At 32.8% G+C, this 19312-nt stretch overlaps 1 protein-coding gene across 10 annotated transcripts in view; it reads right to left on the reverse strand.

Moving 5' to 3' along the window:
• The window catches only part of LOC142238071 (uncharacterized), a 126664-nt gene that overhangs the window by 57106 nt on the left and 50246 nt on the right, over positions 1-19312 (reverse strand). For 7 of the 10 annotated variants that reach the window (XR_012722633.1, XR_012722636.1, XR_012722635.1 and 4 more), the window contains exons 4-9: positions 12591-12751; positions 12199-12510; positions 11887-12030; positions 11587-11681; positions 4312-4555; positions 1858-3546 (exon numbers count right to left, since the gene is read on the reverse strand). Coding sequence is in view for 2 of the 10 variants with exons in the window: in XM_075309597.1 (XP_075165712.1) it covers positions 1858-3546; positions 4312-4555; positions 11587-11681; positions 11887-12030; positions 12199-12510; positions 12591-12751 (2645 nt within the window). In the remaining 8 variants the exon portion in view is untranslated. The remainder of the gene's footprint in view (positions 1-1857; positions 3547-4311; positions 4556-11586; positions 11682-11886; positions 12031-12198; positions 12511-12590; positions 12752-19312) is intronic. The other 3 variants (XR_012722639.1, XR_012722638.1, XR_012722637.1) reach the window with 2 other exon arrangements.

Below are 19312 nucleotides of genomic sequence, written 5' to 3' on the forward strand. Positions count from 1 at the left end.
TTTTTATAAGCCCAAGACCCCAAATCGGGAGGTCGGTTTATATGGGGACTATATTAAAACTTGGACCGATATAGTCCATCTTCGAACTTGACCTGCCTACAACCAAAAAACGAATCTGTGCCAAATTTCAGGACGCTAGCGCCATTATTGAAGGCTGTAGCTTATATCGCCTTAGAATTTCTCCCTGATCAAGAATATATATACTTTATATAGTCGGAAATCGATATTTCAATGTTACACACGGAATGACAACTTATTATACCCCCGTCACCATTCTATGATGGTGGGTATAAAAATAGAAATAAAATAAAATATTTTGAGGTAAAAATTAATTTTCAATTCCGTTAAGGTTCTAGTAGAGTTGGGTGATACAACCAAATGAAGAAGGGAGCAACGACCAATTTCATTGTCTAATACAACCAACTCTATATATATTATTAGTTGGATTTCCCAACTAATACTATATATAGAGTTGGTTGTATATCGATTGAGTCGACCGAATTTATCGGGTATCACAACTGCCAGCAGATAGTTGTTGTAACTGCCAAAAGGAAGTTGGCAATAAATTCGATTATCACAACCAATCTGTACTCTCTGTGCAGTAGGATACTTATGCTTCTCTAAAATATATATGTACAACTACGAATCTCATCCATTGGCTATTATCTATACTTGTGATTATTTTATATGTTTTATTCCATAGTTCAATAATTAGATTAACCCCCATTTTCTTGAAGCCCCGTTAGTGCTTCGTTAGCTAACGAACTTTTAAACCGTACTATGGGCATATCTGTCATCTACTCAATATATTACATATGCCAGTTAGAAACTTTATTGCTGAACATTTTTCAGTTAAAGTTAACCGGAGAGAAGATATTTCCATTTTGTTTTGTGTTAACTGGCAGTTAAAGTCTAACGGAGCTATATAAAAATGGTCGTAAATATATTTTTGGGAAATTCATCTGATAATGTCTTTCTCAGCTATGCTAAAGATTACTAGATAACTAGTGTAAATTTGACTTATATACTCTTACTGATATAAAATGTATATTATAATTCTTAAACCACATATTTTATATGGCTACAGTTAAACAAATTACCATTAGTTCCGTGATAGACCATCAAATTATTTTTTCCCTATTTATATAATTTTCCAACTCCCTTCCCCTCAATCTACATTTTAGCTTTTGATATGAAATTTGGAAAAGTAATCGATCCTCCATATAGATGCACAAAAAAAAATTTAAACAAAACAAAAATTTCAATTTCAAATAATATATATATTTTTTTATTAATAATAATTGATATATTTGTTTCTTTTTGTTATCATAGTTTATGAAGTTTCAAACAATTACACTATAGTTATAGGAATCTTGATTATTTCACTTGTATTACAAATAACAAAGGATATAAATTTATGATTGCAATTGAATCCAATATTAGATTGAAAAGAAAACTACTACAAGGTGCACTAAAGAGATTACACATACAAAATTTCATAGAGAAAACTACTACAGCAAATAGGAAACATTTTTAGTTATATTTTACTAAGACAATATATGATTTTTTTTTTTTTTGATTTCTAATCTAACATTGTTTTTTTATTTTTTTTTTTTTTTTTTTTTTTTTTTTAATTTTAATTCGTTTGCTCTCGTTTACTTCTAAACAAATCCACAGTGCAACAATGGGTTTGAGAAGAGTGTTTGCTTTTGTTTTACGTGAGTGAGGTAAGTGGAGGGTGTATAAGAAATTTGTGGAATTTTGATCTTGCAATATTCCAATTACTTATAAGAAGTAGTTTTGAGATAGGTAGAAATATCGATTTGATTGAAAGATTTAGAGAGTGCCAAATTGTACCTCATCTTCATCATCGGCCATATCATCATCACCACTACTCTCACCATTACCACGTTTGGCACCTTTTGTAGGGCTTCGTTGTCGTTTGCCATTTGTCTGGAGTCCCTTGTTGTTGGGAGTGATAGCTGGCTTACCACCTAAGATCACATCATTTGTTTCAGTTTCTTCATCGCCTATGGCGTCTTTGTTTTTGCCATTATCATCTGAAGTGGTAAAAATATTTGTGATTTTATTAGACAATTCTTGAAGATTATCATTGAAATTTTCAGAGATTTCTTGGAATTTTTCATTAAGGCCATCACGAAAATCTTGAAGAAGACTTGGTGGTTCAGTTTCGGAATTATTATCGTCAATGTCGACGGCTAACTCTTTAGTTTCATTGGAGTTTATAGATTCTTCGCTTTCATTATGACCATATTTAGAGGTATTATTGTTTTCATCTTCATCTGCAAGGCCTTTGACATTTATAGGTAATGCAGCGGTTTTAGTTTTGGAAACAATGATTTCTTTTTTTATTGCAGATTCATTAACTTCATGTTCCTCTGGGTCAACTGTTACAACATCATCAACTTCACTGTCATCTTCTTCATATGAGTCGTCATATATTTTATTATCTGATTTGTCTTTATCAGTATCTTCTTTATTAGCTTTATTCGTTTCGTCAACGTCATTATCATTAGGGTCTTGTTGGTTATTATTTTCGTGACCATTTTCTTCAACTTCTTCGGTTTCTTCAACATCTTTGTTCTCCGCAACTTCATTGTTATCTTCACCTTCTTTGGTTTCTTCATTTTCATCGTCTTCTTTAACTTCTTTGTTTTCTTCAACTTCTTTGTTTTCTTCCACTTCATTATTTTCTTCCACTTCATTGTTTTCTTCAGCAGTTTCAGTTTCTTCAACAGTTTCAGTTTCTTCAACAGTTTCAGTTTCTTCAGCAGTTTCAGTTTCTTCAGCTTCCTCTGGATTTTCTTTATTAGCTTTTGGTTCTTCATCGTCTTCTACATTTTCGTTTGAAGAATCTTCTTTGTCTCCACCATTTGATTTTTGGTTCTCTCCAGTTTCTTCTTTATCATCTATTTGATTATGTTCCTCTTCAGTTTCATTGGTTACTTCTCTATTATCTTCATCCGTTTCTTCAGATTCTTTTTCCTTATTTTTTTGCTTACCTTCCCCATTAGTTTTGGCAATATCGTCCTCTATCTGCTCTTGATCTTCAACACCATTATCCTGATCTTTGCTTGTATTTCCAGTTTCCTCATCTTCTTTGGCATCAACTTGTGAAGTTTCTTCATTTTCCTTTTCGTCGGATTTTGAGTCTTCGGGCTCATTGACTTCTTCATCTTCTGCTTTATCTTTATCTGTATTTTCTTTGTCTTTATTTTCATCATTGTGCTTCGAATCTCCATTCTGTTCTTCGATACTATCATTTGTTCCTGTAATATCTTCTTTGTCATCTTCTTCAATATTTCCTTCACCATCATTTTCATTCCTTGATTTTGTATCACTTTCTTCATTTTCTTGAGTTTGATCCTCTTCCAACGTTTCATTCTCATCATTTGTTGAAATTTCCTCTGCTCCATTTGCAATATTGGAATTATCTTCATTAGGTTTACTCTCAACATCCGGTTCCTCATTTTCTTTCGATGCTTCAGTGTTGTCATTAGATTCACTTACAGATTCAGTATGTTGCTGTAAAAAGTAAACAATTGTCGACTGATTTCTTTCGTAATAGTTTTTAAGTCAACTGCTGTTTGCAACTTTTAAGTAAAATGCTTTAATCAAAGTTTTGTTATTGTTGTCTTTGGTCTTAAAGCTTTTCATAAACTCATAAACTAGAGAAAAGGCAACTAGGGGACAAGAAGAAACAATCGAAAATTGAGGATAGGATTAAGGAATAGGGTATGAAATTCAGGCCGACAATGGCTTACTTTTAACAGACATTTTGTTACTATCTCTTTTTTTTTTTTGGTTTGTTTGTTTGTCAGTAAAACATTGTGGTCGATAAGAGAGAAAAAAGAGAAGCTTAGACTTTCAGTACTTGTTTGTCTTAGAAGAGAATATATGCATAAAGCTTTTTAAGCATTCACCATTCAGCTTGAGCTTGTTTCAAAAGCTTTTAGAGTTTTTTTTAAGCTTAAAGTCGCATGTAATATTAATAATTAAAAAAAATCCTTTTTATTCCAATTTGATGAAATAAAATTTCCTTAAACTTATATACATTACAATCCCAATTGTTTCTTTCACACAAAACTTAAAACGAAAAATTCTTAAAAAATAATTTCAAATAAATAAAGCTAACAGCCTAGCAGCTTTTGTTATTGAGCCAAATGTTAATGTGTTTTGAAGCTTTTTTATATGATTTTGTATATACATATTCAAATTGTAGCGTTATATTGTAGGTGCATTAGATATTGCAGATTTTTTTGCATGTTTTATAATCAAATGTGTACTTACTTTATCTTGAGGTTCTTCTGTATCTTCAGGAGCGGCAGCTTCTTCAGGCTCATCTTCTGCTACTGCAGTTTCTTCTTCTCCGCCTTCTTCTTCCTCTGCTTTGGGTTCTTCTTCTTCTTCGGCGGGTTCGTTTGGTTCATCTTCTTGTGGTTGCTCTTCTTCTTGCTCAGCAGCTTCCTCTTTTGCTGGCTCTTCTACTAATGCTTCATCATCTGCACCATCTTCGTCATCAGCCGCACTAACCCTTGAAAATGAAGAACTTATGTAAGTAGTATTAAATAAACATGGAGCTATACGTAGAGAAAATATATGTTTGGATATATTCTCCGAAGTCAAATAAAATTTATATTCCGTTATATTTCCACGAGAAAAGTTCTGCGAAAGTCAAATTTATGTTTGTAATGTATATGTGAGCCTTCGAAGCAACTATTATATCAGATATTAAATTAAAATTTCCTTATCGTTGCGATTATTTATTCTTTTGACACTTTGGCGACGCAAAGTTATTGATATTGTTGGGATCATTATTCGGGAATAACGCGACGGGCTTGAATTGTTTTGAAACCCCTTTTTATGCCGGAGTAGTTTCATCTTTTTTAGACTCCTATGTTTTCTTTTGGTCCAAATCACTTTAGGAGAGAACTCTGTTTGGTTGACTGTGTCCAATTAGGCTACACCGGTCGACTTTAGGACGATTATCATTGAAGCATTTTCGAAAGATGGATCAGTTATGAATTTTATTTGCGTATCGTTCTCATATTTGTCAGCATTGACACATCTACCAATTTTATAATCTCTGAACTCTATACGTTCGCATTTCCAAAGCGATGGCTTCAAGGATAATATCAATTTTCGCTTCAAAGAGCTATCAACAAATATACAACACATGATCAAAGCAGTTGCCGATCGATTCATATAAGTTGCTTGAATCCCCCAGATAAAGCATAAATTCGCAGGAAAAGAAACAGACATGCTTGACGAAATCCCTCGCACTAGCCCTGCTGATCAGTAAAGAAGGGGAATTTAACTGGAGTTCTATGAGAGAGTGCCAACAAGCATAAGCGGGGCGTTTGGGTAGAACCCCTAAAACAATGTATTCCCGACGTGAGTATAGGTAGACTTTGAGGAAGTAGCCATTTCGAACGTGAGTATAGGTAGGAGTCATTTCGAACCCAGGATCAAAAGGTGCCGTATTTGACAACGAGACTCACTGATCCCATGATGTGCACGAGGTTTTTCAAACGAGGACTTATAAAACATCCCGGGAGTGAGAGAGCGAAAGGAAAAAAACACTAAGAGCTTTCGAGGCTTCCAGGCCTTTAAAAAGCCACCGACTATACCTCTATGGCAGTAATCCCCCCATAGAAATGCTCATATTAAACCTTCTTAAGCAACCGTGGTGCAATGGTTAGCCAGCTCGCCTTGCATAGAAAGGGTCATGGATCAATCCCAGTTTCGACCAAACTGCAAAAAGGTTTTCAACGGTGGATTATCCTCTCTCAGTATTGCTAGTGACATTTTTGTGTTTCAAAACTCCTCTAAGTGGTTTCACCGCAATGTGGAACGCAGTTAGAAATCGGCTATAAAAAAACTCCCTTGTTATTGAGCTAAACATAGAATCGGGCAGCACTCAGTGACAAGGGATAAGCTCACCGCTGTGGTATCACAATGGACTAAATAGACTTAAGTGATCCTGAAATAAATATATCTAACCATATCTGATAGTTAAGTACTTGTATCGAAACGTCCATGCAACCAGCCATGGAACTATCTGCCAGGACATCGTCATCAAATGTCCCTATGCAAAGTCGAAAGTCTCATGTGGAATTTAGAGCTCCCTAGGACGGGTTTTAAAAACTACACCCAGAGAAGGACTACGATCTCGTCAAACATGTTCCATTTCAAAATGTTATTTTTGTTTGGGGAACATGTAACCTGTTTTTCGCAATCATGTTATTTTTGTATCGAGAATTATAAAACTGATACCAGCAAGCATTTTATGTTTGCCGAGAAAACAACATTTTTGTTCCATGGTCCCAATCCAAAAATAACGTTTTGCTCTTAACATTTGCGAAAGAGAATTTTCATGACATCCCATTCACAGAAAAAAAATTCACGAAAATTTTTCCAATTAAAATCTTAATTGAGTTTTAAAAAATATTCAATTAAAAATTTAATTGATTCAACAAATTTTTTAATTGAAATAAAAATCAGTCACACAAATTAATAGTATCAATTAAATATTTAATTGGATCAATTAATTTTTTAATTGACTGTCAATTAATTTTTTAATTGATACTATCATTTCTGTGATTGGAGACATTTCAATTAAAAAATTAATTGGGTCAATTAATTTCTTGATTGAATCAGAAAATTTTTTTTTGTGTGTAGAGAAGCTTTGAAACTTTGAGGTGGGCTAATCCACCGCTGAAAAGATTTTTGGTGTTCGGTCGAAGCAGGAATCAAACCCACGACCTTGTGTATGCAAGGCGGTCATGCTAACCATTGCACCACGGTGGCTCCCATCCATATAATAGTCACTGTTGATGGTTTTTCCCTTCTCAAGATAATCGATAAAAATTATTCCATGAGCATCCCAGAAAACAGAGAGAGTCTTTCCACGCTTCGGAGACGGTTCACCGGTCGCTGTCCACTCAGCCGACAGTCGATTGGACTCAGGAGTGTAGTGATGGAGCCATGTTTCATCCATTGTCACATATCGACGGAAAAACTCGGGTGTATTACGAGTTAACAGCTGCAAACACCGCTCAGAATCATCAACACGTTGTTGTTTTTGGTCAAATGTAAGCTCGCGCGGCACCCATTTTGCACAGGGCTTCCGCATATCCAAATATTGATGAATGATATGACCAACACGTTCCTTTGATATCTTTAAGGCCTCTGCTATCTCGATCAACTTCATTTTACGGTCATTCAAAATCATTTTGTGGATTTTTTTGATGTTTTCCTCGGTAACCACCTTTTTCGGGCGCCCACTGCGTTCACCGTCCTCCGTGCTCATTTCTCCACACAGAAAAAAATATCACCAAAATATTTCCAATTAAAAAGTTAATTGAAGTTGAAAATTTTTTCAATTAATAAATTAATTGATACAATTAACTTTTTAATCATGATAGAAACATTAAGTTAATTAAGTCAATGATTGAAAATTTTAAAATTTGTAATTAAAAAATTAATTGATACAATTAACTTTTTAATCTAATTCGGAAGACTAATTCAGTTAAAAAAGTGCTGATTTGTTTTAAATTTTTAATTAAAAATGTATTTCAAACAATCATTTGTTAATCCAAATAAAAACTCTAAGCCAATTCAGAAAGTAATTAAAAATAGTTACCTTTTTTAATTAATAAATTAATTGAGTTTTGCAATCAACATCAATTAAATTTTTAATTGAATCAATTAAAAAATTAATTGAAATTTGCTGAAAAAAATCAATTAATTTTTTAATCAAGAATTTTTTCTATGTCCAATTAAAACTGTGATTGATACTATCATTTTCGTGATTGAAGACATTTCAATTAAAAAATTAATTGGATCAATTAATTTGGTGATTGAATCAGAAAAAAAAATTTTTTGTGTGTTCTGATATATGCGGTACATTAAATATATCGCTTTCCAGTTATTTAGGTGCAAGGAATTCGCAAGCAAATCCTAAGACACACTTTTCACTATGTGGACGCCAGAATTATGCAGGCAGTTGAATATCAAAGTCTATGAAGATGCTTTATCTGTATGTACTGAAGAGACCAACGACACGGAGTTGCAAATAGAACTACAACAGCACATCACTGCAGTATTCCATTTGATCATCTTCTATATCATCTCCTGGATACCAAGATGGAGTTGAATAACAAGGACTATGTCCTTGTTGTCAATGCTGCACTCCCTAAGTTGTTTTGGCAGTAACCTATACTATAGATAGCACCTTATTTACGGGTAAGATTTCTCTGGCTAATTCACAAGCCATCTTATATCCCATTAGATATTATAGAGAGAGCCCTACGGATGACTGAGAAATGGGTAAATCCTGCAAAGACAGAACTAGTCATGTACTGCAAAGATCGCAAAACTCCAACGATTAAGCCCATTTCCGTAGGGGGTATTGAAATTCCCTTTGGTGAGTGTGCAAAATACCTTGGCGTTATTTTGGACGGGAAGCTGAACTTTAAGCTTAATATTGAAGAAAGGGCGAGAAAAGCCACGGTAGGTTAGGTTAGGTGGCAGCCCGATGTATCAGGCTCACTTAGACTATTCAGTCCATTGTGATACCACATTGGTAAACTTCTCTCTTATCACTGAGTGCTGCCCGATTCCATGTTAAGCTCAATGACAAGGGATCTCCTTTTTATATCCGAGTCCGAACGGCGTTCCACATTGTAGTGATACCACTTGGAGAAGCTTTGAAACCCTCAGAAATGTCACCAGCATTACTGAGGTGGGATAATCCACCGCTGAAAAACTTTTTGGTGTTCGGTCGAAGCAGGAATCGAACCCACGAACTTGTGTATGCAAGGCGGGCATGCTAACCATTGTACCACGGTGGCTCCCAAAAAAAAGCCACAGTAGCTTTGTACTCGTCCAAAAAGGCAATAAGAAAAAAGTGGGGACTACAACCGAAAATTGTGCATTGGCTATACACGGCAGTGACTAGACCTATAATGCTATATAGTGTTGTAGTCTGGTGGCCGGCACTTCAGCAGCCGATAAGTTTAGACAAAGTTCAGCGTAAGGCGTGCTTGTGTATCTCAGGTGCATTCAGTAAGACAGGAACAAATTCCCTTAATTCCATGCTACATCTATTGCCTTTAGACATTTTAGCCAAACAGTCAGCTGCAATAAAGGCTGTGCGGTTGCGCGAGCTATCGCTGTGGTACGACCACAGTTCGGTCCTCAAAACAATGCCTGATGTGCCTAACATAGTGGATTACACTTCGGCGAGACCACTCTTCGACAAAAAGTTTGAAACTCTAATTCCCAACAGTGAGGCGTGGTGCACACAGACCCCGGGGAATAAAGGATATATAGATTTCTACACTGATTGCTCCAAATTGGATGGATAAGTGGGTTTCGGAGTATATTCGAAAGATCTGGAACTTCGAATAGCGAAAAGATTACCTAATCACTGTAGTATTTTCAGGCTGAAATATTAGCAATAAGAGAGGTGGCGAATTGGCTGAGAAGTATTGTTCCATTATGTCGGCATTAATATATACTCAGACAGTCAACCTGCAATAATATCCTTGGACTCTGTGTTCCTTAACTCGAAAACGGTCATCGACTGCCCCAAATCTCTCAATGATATGGCTGAGCAGCACAATATTCACCTAATATGGGTGCCTGGCCATAGGTTTAGGTTAGGTTATGTGGCAGTCCGATGTATCAGGCAATATGTATTAAAAATCAATGGGATATGACAATGGACTTAATAATCTAAGTGAACCTTAGGTAACGGTCCTAACTTTACAAAGTAAATATCGAAAAGCAAGTATATTCGGTCGAACTTTCTTCAAGGCCTAATCTTATATGCCCTTCTCCATGGTTTGTGTACAAAATTCCAATAAAGGTTGTCATCCACAATCGAATTACTAAGGGTAGGCAAATATTTGACCAAACTGAGTGAATATGTGGATACCGTTTATGGAAACTGCTCCTATCGTGAGGTTATGTATCCAATATGTGCTAATAATGTTTGCTGGTTTCGCTGTGGTGACTTATTCTTATTTTGTTGTGACCGTACCTTAAAGTTATGAAGGACTCTGTGTTACATAAAAAAGGTCTGATTAAATACCTATATAAGCCACTTTATAATTATGGATCCATATAGACCAAGGTTGTTAGAAGGAATAAGTACCAAATTTCAATTGAATAGGATGAATAAAGGTTGCTTCTCCATGAGGTGGAAGATTTTGCATCTGAAGACCGATTCATATGCTGCCTATTTATAATTGTGGACCAATTTGTACATGAACATTCAGGAGCATGTCTGACATCAAGTACCAAATTTAAACCGGATCGGATGAAATTTGCACCTCTAAGTTGCTCATAAATTCAAATCTGGGGAGTTGGTTTATATGGGGGTTATATAATTAGAGACCGATGTGTACCAATTCGGTTGTGATGTCAGCATCTACTGACATCACAACCGAATTTCCGGTTCTTATTAAATGTGTCCATCCAGGAGTCTCCAGAAGTCAAATCTGCATGAACGGCGTACACGTTTCAAAACGATCCGAAAACGTATTGGTTACGAATTTATAAAAAAAAAACATCCGCTACCGTGACTAGAACCTGGATTATCTGTTCCATACACGTTAACAGCCCTAGACATTGCACCACCGATGGAGATGCCATAAGAGCGTCTAACGAATATTTTAAGATTTTTCATGGCCAAAGAAAAACGAAAGCCGTTCATGAAATCGTGAATATTCCGTTTTGATTTTTCGTGAACTTTTTTTTTTTCAATTTTGTTACCGTTCGTTCACGATTTTTTAACGTTCATATTAAATGTGTCCATCCAGGAGTCTCCAGAAGTCAAATCTGCATGAACGGCGTGCACGTTTCAAAATGATCCGAAAACGTATTGGTTATGAATTTATAAAAAAAAAATCCGCTACCGTGACTCGAACCTGGATTATCTGTTCCATACGCGTTAACAGCCTTAGGACATTGCACCACCGATGGAGTTGCCATAAGAACGTCTAACGAATATTTCAAGACTTTTCATGGCCCAAGAAAAACGAAAGCCGCTCATGAAATCGTGAACATTCCATTTTGATTTTTCGTGAACTTTTTTTTTCAATTTTGTTACCGTTCGTTCACGATTTTTGAATGAATTTTTTTTTATTAGTGTGAGGATCGCTTTGTATACCTAAAAGTGATCCGATATTTCCCATTTTCAATGCCATCTGATCGACGTCAATACTAACTACTTGTGCCAAGTTTCAAGCCGATAGTTTGTTTTGTTCGGAAGTTACCGTGATTTCAAGAGACCGATATTGCTAGATCGACTTAGAATTTCACCACGACAATGAATATATATACTTTAAGGGATGAGAGGCCAGTATTTCAAATGCCTTATAGACGGAACAACAAGTTTAGTATGCTCCCATCATATGGCGGAGGTATAAAATTTAATTAACCAAAAGTGGAACAAAATTTAAAAAAATAGCCATTTAGTGGCACACAAATATAAAATGTGTCCATGTTGTCATTAGTGTGACACAGCGGCAACACTGGCATTTGTTGTATACTTACCCTTCAGTCATTTCTGCTTCTGAAGTATTTTCATTGCTTTCGGTATTTGAATGTCGGCCAAATCCATTCATTTCTGGAATTCTTATATCGAGTTTCTGTAAATAATAAAATTCCCAAATAAATAGGAAATGCAATGAATGTAAAATTGTTTTTTTTTTTTGCATTAAAGATTTACTATATATTCTCTTAAAATTATAACATAGACTAGTCCAGTCTTTACTTTAAGAGTTTTCTTTGTGAAAGGATTTCCCAAGAGAAATAGCCAATTTTCCATTATTTCACCTTGAAATACCAACTAACCTTGCCATCACCACTATCATCGCTTAACGCATCCCAGTCGGTGGCAATATCCGGTGAGACACGCGGTGCTTCTGGAACATACGTCAAAAATGCTCGCTCGATTTCATTTGGTTTATGGCGATAAAATGAAGGTGTTTTCATTTTCTGCGGCATTGGTGGTGGTGGTGTCATTGAAAATAGAAGTGACAAAATTAAAATTAAATTCCAAAAAAAAAACGTAACGAAAAATAAATTAAATTTTATATTTAGTTGATGATATTTTCGTTAGCATTTCAATCAATCACAAATAAAACTTATTTCCCACAAACTCACATAATCAACGACTTCTTCGTCACAGCCAGCTTGCGTGAGCAGCGTATAACAGCGCATATTATTTTTGGCACTGGCAGCCCAATGTAATGGAGTCTTGCCGGTTATATCGCACTCATTGACACCATCGGGCCAGGTGGAGATCAGATATTCCAAAATGGTGGCATGGCCAAGGCCTGCCGCTTTATGGATTAGATTTAAGCCATTGGCATCGCGACACGTCACCAAGGCTGGCGGTACGGGTGGTTCCAGACTTGATTGTAGATTTTCCAAATTATTATCTATAACAGCCTGATGGACATCTCTAATGGAGTTCTGTAAGGATAATGCACATGAAGGAGGAAGTAAAATGACAACAAACAGAAAAACAAAATTTTTAATGGATATTCCTTTACCATAACATAAGGCACTGCTGATAGAAATCTCTTGACACGTGGATTTGTGCTGGCCTGTTGCCTTAGGCGGTTTCCCTGGCCAGCCCATAATATGCGGGTTAATTTGCCAATTTCCTTTTCGTGCATCCATATTCGTATGGTTGATAATTTAACTGAAAAATCTGTTTGAAAAAAATTTAAATTAGTTTCCTTGTGTTTTTTTTTACGTTTCAGCCTAGTGAAGTGTGAAAATTAATTTAAAGTTTTTCTTTTGGAATTTTCTCCAATTATTTAAGCTGTAGGCAAAGCTTTTTCAATTGCTTGATTTTATTTGGTGTTTTTTTTTTTTTTTTTGCTTCGTATGTCTTGAGTTTGCATGTCAATCATGGTGGCATTTTTCCTATTTTTTGTCAGGTGCAAATGCAGTTCTTTTTCTGTGATTTGTGATTTCTATCACACGACACCGTATTTAAATAACGAAAAGAACTCATTTCGAAAAGTTTCCCTTTTTTCGCTTAAAATGTTCTGATAAAACTTTCAAGGAACTTGATTTCAAGTGCATTCCATGGTAGCAATAAAATGTTTATTACTTTGTGAATTTTCAAAGTTACAAGTAAGTGGATATTGATAGTGAAAGTTTTTGTTTTTTGTATGGAAATAGTTGAATGTTATTATAATTTAATATTGTTTTTTACAAAAAATTTAAAAATTCAATATATAAAGATTTCAAAGAAACGGCCATGCTTTATTCTAGGACCTTTAATTGTTTGAATATACTCAGACCATCAATATTACTGTTGTGCTGAAATGTGTGGCACGAAAAGTGTCACCGCAACAGAAGGTTGATTTTGGGAGGTTCCAGTGTCTGTTTGGGAAAATAATGTACACCCATAGAAAAAATCATGAACGGCGTGGTCATTTCGAAACGATCCGTTCATGGAAGTGAATCAACACACATGTGTTGTCAAACTGAGAACAGATCAATCAGGTCAATCTGACAACGTAAAAATCACACCATACGTTGTCGAAACAACAACCAGCGTTCATGGTCTGAAAACGTAATGGTTACGAATTTATAAACAAAATTAAAAAAATATTTCCGCTACCGTGACTCGAACCTGTCTTGCATGTACGATACGCGTTAACAGTCGCCTTAGCACATTGCTATAACGGCGGAGTTGGTATAACAACGTCTAACGATTATTTTAAGACTTCGTGGCCAAAGAACAACGAATGCCGTTCATGAAATCGTCAACGCCCGTGGACGAAATCATGAACATTCCGTTTTGATTTTTTGTGAACGTTTCCGTTTCATTTTGACAACGTCCGTTCACGATTGTGAAACGCAATTTTTTCTATTAGTGTATATAACTTTAGCATTGGAAACTTAAACTCGATTTTTACCAAGGAATTAATCTCATAAAAAATTCTATTTCCATAGAAAATTTTGTCAAAAGTTTATTGCTATAGAAAATGTTATCAAAATTTTATTGACATAGAAAATTTTGCCAAAAATGCTTTGATATAGAAAATTGTGTCAAAATAGTAAATTATGTCAAATTTTTATTAATATTAAAAATTGTGTAAAAAATGTATTTCTATAGAAAATATTCTCAAAAATGCATTTCTATAGAAAATTATCTCAAAAATTTATTTCTATAGAAAATTTGGTCAAAAATTTATTTCTATAGAAAATTTTGTCAAAATTTTATTTCTATAGAAAATTTTGTCAAAATTTTATTTCTATAGAAAATTTGATCAAAATTTTTTTCTATCGAAAATGTCAAAATTTTATTTTTTATAGAAAGTTTTGTCAAAATTTTATGGCTATAGAAAATTTTGTCACAATTTTATTTTTATAGAAAATTGTGAAAAATAGAAAATGTTGTCAACATTTTATTTTCTGTAGAAAATTTTGTCAAAATTTTATTTCTATAGAAAATTGTGAAAAATAGAAAATTTTGTCAACATTTTATTTTCTATAGAAAATTTTGTCAACATTTTATTTTCTAGAAAATTTTGTCAAAATTTTATTTCTATAGAAACTTTTGTCAAAATTTTATTTCTATAGAAAATTTTGTCAAAATTTTGTTTTTATAGAAAATTTTGTCAAAATTTTATTTCTACAGAAAATTTTGTCAAACTTTTATTTCTATAGAAAATTTTGTCAAAATTCTAATTATATAGAATTTTAGTTATAATTTGTAATTATATATAAATTTTATAAAAATTTATTTCTATCGAAAATTTTATCAAAATGTTATTTCTATAGAACATTTTCTCGAAATTTTATTTGTATAGAAAAATTAGTCAAAATTTTATTCCGTTAGCAAATTTTGTCAAAATTCTATTTCTATAGAAAATTTTGTCAAAAGTTTATTTCTATAGAAAATTTGTCAAAATTCTATTTCTATAGAAAATTTTGTAAAAATTTTATCAAAATTGTATTTCTATAGAAAATTTGATCACATTTTTATTTCTATAGAAAATTTTTTCAACATTTTTTTGTTCTATAGAACATTTTGTCAAAATTTTATTCCTATAGAAAACTTTGTCAAAATGTTATTTCTACAGAAAATTTTATCAAAATTTTATTTTTATAGAAAATTTTCTCAAAATTTTATTTCTATAAAAATTTTCTCAAAATTTTATTTCTATAGAAAATTTTGTCAAAATTCTATTTCTATAAAAAAATTTTGCCAAAATTTTATTTCAATAGAAAATTTTGTCAAAATTTTATTTCTATAGAAAATTTTGTCAAAATTTTATTTCTATAGAAAATTCTGTCAAAATTTTATTCATAGAAAATTTTGTCAAGATTCTATTTCTATAGAAATTCTATAACAAATTTTTTGCCAAAATTTTATTTCTATAGAAAATTTGTCAAAATTCTTTTTCTATAAAAAATTTTATCAAAATTTTATTTCTATAGAAAATTTTATCAAAATTGTATTTCTATAGAAAATTTCATCACAATTTTATTTCTATAGAAAATTTTGTCAAAATTTTATTCCTATAGAAAACTTTGTCAAAATTTAATTTCTATAGAAAATTTTATCAAAATATTATTTCTATAGAAAATTTGATCACAATTTTATTTCTATAGAAAATTTTGTCCACATTTTTTTAGTATAGCACATTTTGTCAAAATGTTATTTCTATAAAAAATTTTGTCAAAATTTTATTTCTATAGAAAATTTTCTCAAAACTTTATTTCTATAGAAAATTTTCTCAAAATTTTATTTCTATAGAAAATTTTGTCAACATATTTTTTCCATAGCACATTTTGTCAAAATTTTATTCCTATAGAAAATTTTCTCAAAATGTTATTTCTATAAAAAAATTTGTCAAAATTTTATTTCTATAGAAAATTTTCTCAAAATTTTATTTCTATACAAAATTTTCTTAAAATTTTATTTCTATAGAAAATTTTGTCAAAATTTTATTTCTATAGAAAATTTTGTCAAAATTTTATTTCTATAGAAAATTTTGGCAAAATTGTATTTCTATAGAAAATTTTGTCAAAATTTTATTTCTCTAGAAAATGTTGTCAACATTTTATTTTCTATAGAAAATTTTGTCAAAATTTTATTTCTATAGAAAATTTTGTCAACATTTTATTTCTATAGAAAATTTTCTCAAGATTTTATTTCTATAGAAAATTTTCTCAAAATTTTATTTCTATAAAAAATTTTGACAAAATTTTATTTCTTTAGAAAATTTTGTCAAAATTTTACTTCTATAGAAAATTTAGTCAAAAATCAATTTCTATAGAAAATTGTGTCAAAAATCTATTTCTATAGAAAATTTTGTCACAATTTTATTTTTATTGAAAATTTTTTCAAAATTTTATTTCTATAGACAATTTTATCAATATTTTATTTCTATAGAAAATTTTATCAAAATTTTATATGTATAGAAAATGTTATCAAAATTTTATTTTTATAGAAAATTTTCTCAAAATGTTATTTCTATAGAAAATTTTCTCAAAAATTTATTTCGGTAGAAAATTTTGTTAAAATTTTATTTCTATAGAAAATTTTGTCAACATTTTATTTCTATAAAAAATTTTGTCAAAATTTTATTTCTTTAGAAAATTTTGTTGAAATTTTATTTCTATAAAAATTAAGTTTCGCCAGAAATTGAAAAATGTTGAAATTTGTTCAGAATATGAATTTCAATTCTTGTGGTAGATCAATGAATTGAAATGTGTCGACAACAATATGACACCAGCAATCTTAACCTAAGCAAAGGATTATCTCCATGTGAAGATATATGGAAAAGCCTGGGTACAATTATCTCACCATGGACTACCAACAAGTGAACTTCTGTCTTGTACTTAAGTTTTGCAGCTTCAATGATTTCACTCAACGGAGAAGGGACTTCCTGCGTGAAGGTGAGTCCGCAGGATAACTTGGGAATCAATGTCCATACGCAACTGTGCAACATTACATCGAAGGGAGCCACCGTGGTGCAATGGTTAGCATGCCCGCCTTGCATACACAAGGTCGTGGGTTCGATTCCTGCTTCGACCGAACACCAAAAAGTTTTTCAGCGATGGATTATCCCACCTCAGTAATGCTGGTGATATTTCTGAGGGTTTCAAAGCTTCTCTAAGTGGTTTCACTACAATGTGGAACGCCGTTCGGACTCGGCTATAAAAAAGGAGGTCCCTTGTCATTGAGCTTAATATGGAATCGGGCAGCACTCAGTGATAAGAGAGAAGTTCACCAATGTGGTACCACAATGGACTGAATAGTCTAAGTGAGCCTGATACATCGGGCTGCCACCTAACCTAACATTACGTCGAAAATATCGACCTTATAACGACTATCCTTGCTTTTTTTACACTACTGATTTAGTTCATTTTTAAAACTCTACGTGTTGTCTGGTAATGGTGAAGGTTTTCCTAAAGATGTCTCGTATATCTACAAATCACCTTTCTTGATAATTGAATTGCTTTGAATTATTGAAACATCTTATTTCTTAAAAAAAAATTATCCACGTAAATATATGGGTATTGGAACCATTGAAGAAAAATTTGGTCTCTATCATTGCAGATTATTTAATTTAGTTTATTTTGAAGATTTTTAAGTAAAAGTAACTCATGGCTTGGGAATATGCCACGTGTAAGCATACTACTCTAGGCAAATAGTATGAAATTTTATTTACATCTCACACGGAAATCAATTCGTCATAATTATACGCACCACCATAGAATGGTGACGGGGGTATAACAATTTTTTCATTCCGTTTGTAACACATCTTTTGTTTGCAGGCAGCTCAAATTCGAAGATGGGCTATATCGGTCCAAGTTTTGATATAGTCCCCATATAAACCGACCTCCCGATTTGGGGTCTTGGGCTTATAAAAACTGTAGTTTTTATCCAATTTGCTTGGTATTGGTATTTTAGGACCATCAAAAAGTGTACCGAAAATGGTGCCTATCGGTCCATGTTTTGGTATAGCCGATGAACCGAGATCCCGATTTTGCTTCTTGGGAGTCTAGAAAGTGTATTTTCTATCCGATTAGCCTGAAATTAGAAATCTAGAGGTATTCTAGGACCATCAAGAGGTGTGCCGAAAATGGGGTGTATCGGTCCATGTTTTTATATAGTCCCTATATAGACCGATTTCCGGATTTTACTTCTTGGGCTTCTAGAATTCGTTGTTTTACTCCAATTTACCTGAAATTTGAAATCTAGAGGTACTCTAGGACCCTAAAGATGTGTGCCGAAAATGGTAAGTACCGGTCCACGATTTTATATAGCCACCATATACACCGATCTCCCGAATTTACTTCTTGGACTTCTAGAATCCGTAGTTTTTAACCATTTTGCCTGAAATTTGAAATCTAGAGGTATTCTAGGACCATAAAGAGGTGTGCCGAATATATTGAATATATTGAATATATATCGGTACAGTTTTTGATATAGCCCCCTTATAAACCGGCCCTCCGATTTGGGGTCTAGATTCTACAACTACAATTAAATATGCTGAATACTGAGTGTATTCTTCCATGTTTTTGCATAGCCCCCATTACACCGTACTCCCGATTTAACTCCTAGGGTTTCTAGAAATTGTAGTTTTTATCCGATTTGCCACAAATTGAAAATATACTGACATTTTAGACCCATAACAAAGTGTATATGATTTAGTTTTATCGGTCCATTTGGTAAGGTCTCCTAGACCGATTTCACTTATTGAGGGTATAGAAGGCGCACTGATCATGAAAATTGCTTGAAACTGAATGCAAAATTTCCAGATTTTACTTCTCGTAATCATTTAAATAATTGGGATGAAAATCCACAGATTATAGATTTCAAATCAAGGCGTTATATCATAATTTTCTTGCACACTTACAAGAGATGTTTATGGTTCCTCTAAACCTCAAACAAAAATTGGTTCTTATAAATTCAGAATCTGATCTAGTCTTCATAGGTAAAATCTTTACATTTATCTGTGGGAAGCGTACTGGTTGAACTGATGTGCTTGGGAAAATATTTGTCATCAAACCTCCCTGAAATTTTCGAAGGAAACTATTATATTTGATTCATGGTGGTGGGTATTTAAGATTCGTCTCGTACTTCGTACTGCTGTTATACTCGTTTTATGGTAACTTTGATAGTATCTGTAGACGATGTCATTTGTTTAAAAAAAATATTTTAAGAGGAATACATCCTCCCAAAGAAAATATAATTTCATCCAGTACGAAATTTTAAATAAACAGAATTCCCCTTTCT

This window comes from Haematobia irritans, chromosome 5 (assembly GCF_050003625.1).
Source record: "Haematobia irritans isolate KBUSLIRL chromosome 5, ASM5000362v1, whole genome shotgun sequence".
NCBI classification, from domain to species: Eukaryota; Metazoa; Arthropoda; class Insecta; order Diptera; family Muscidae; genus Haematobia; species Haematobia irritans.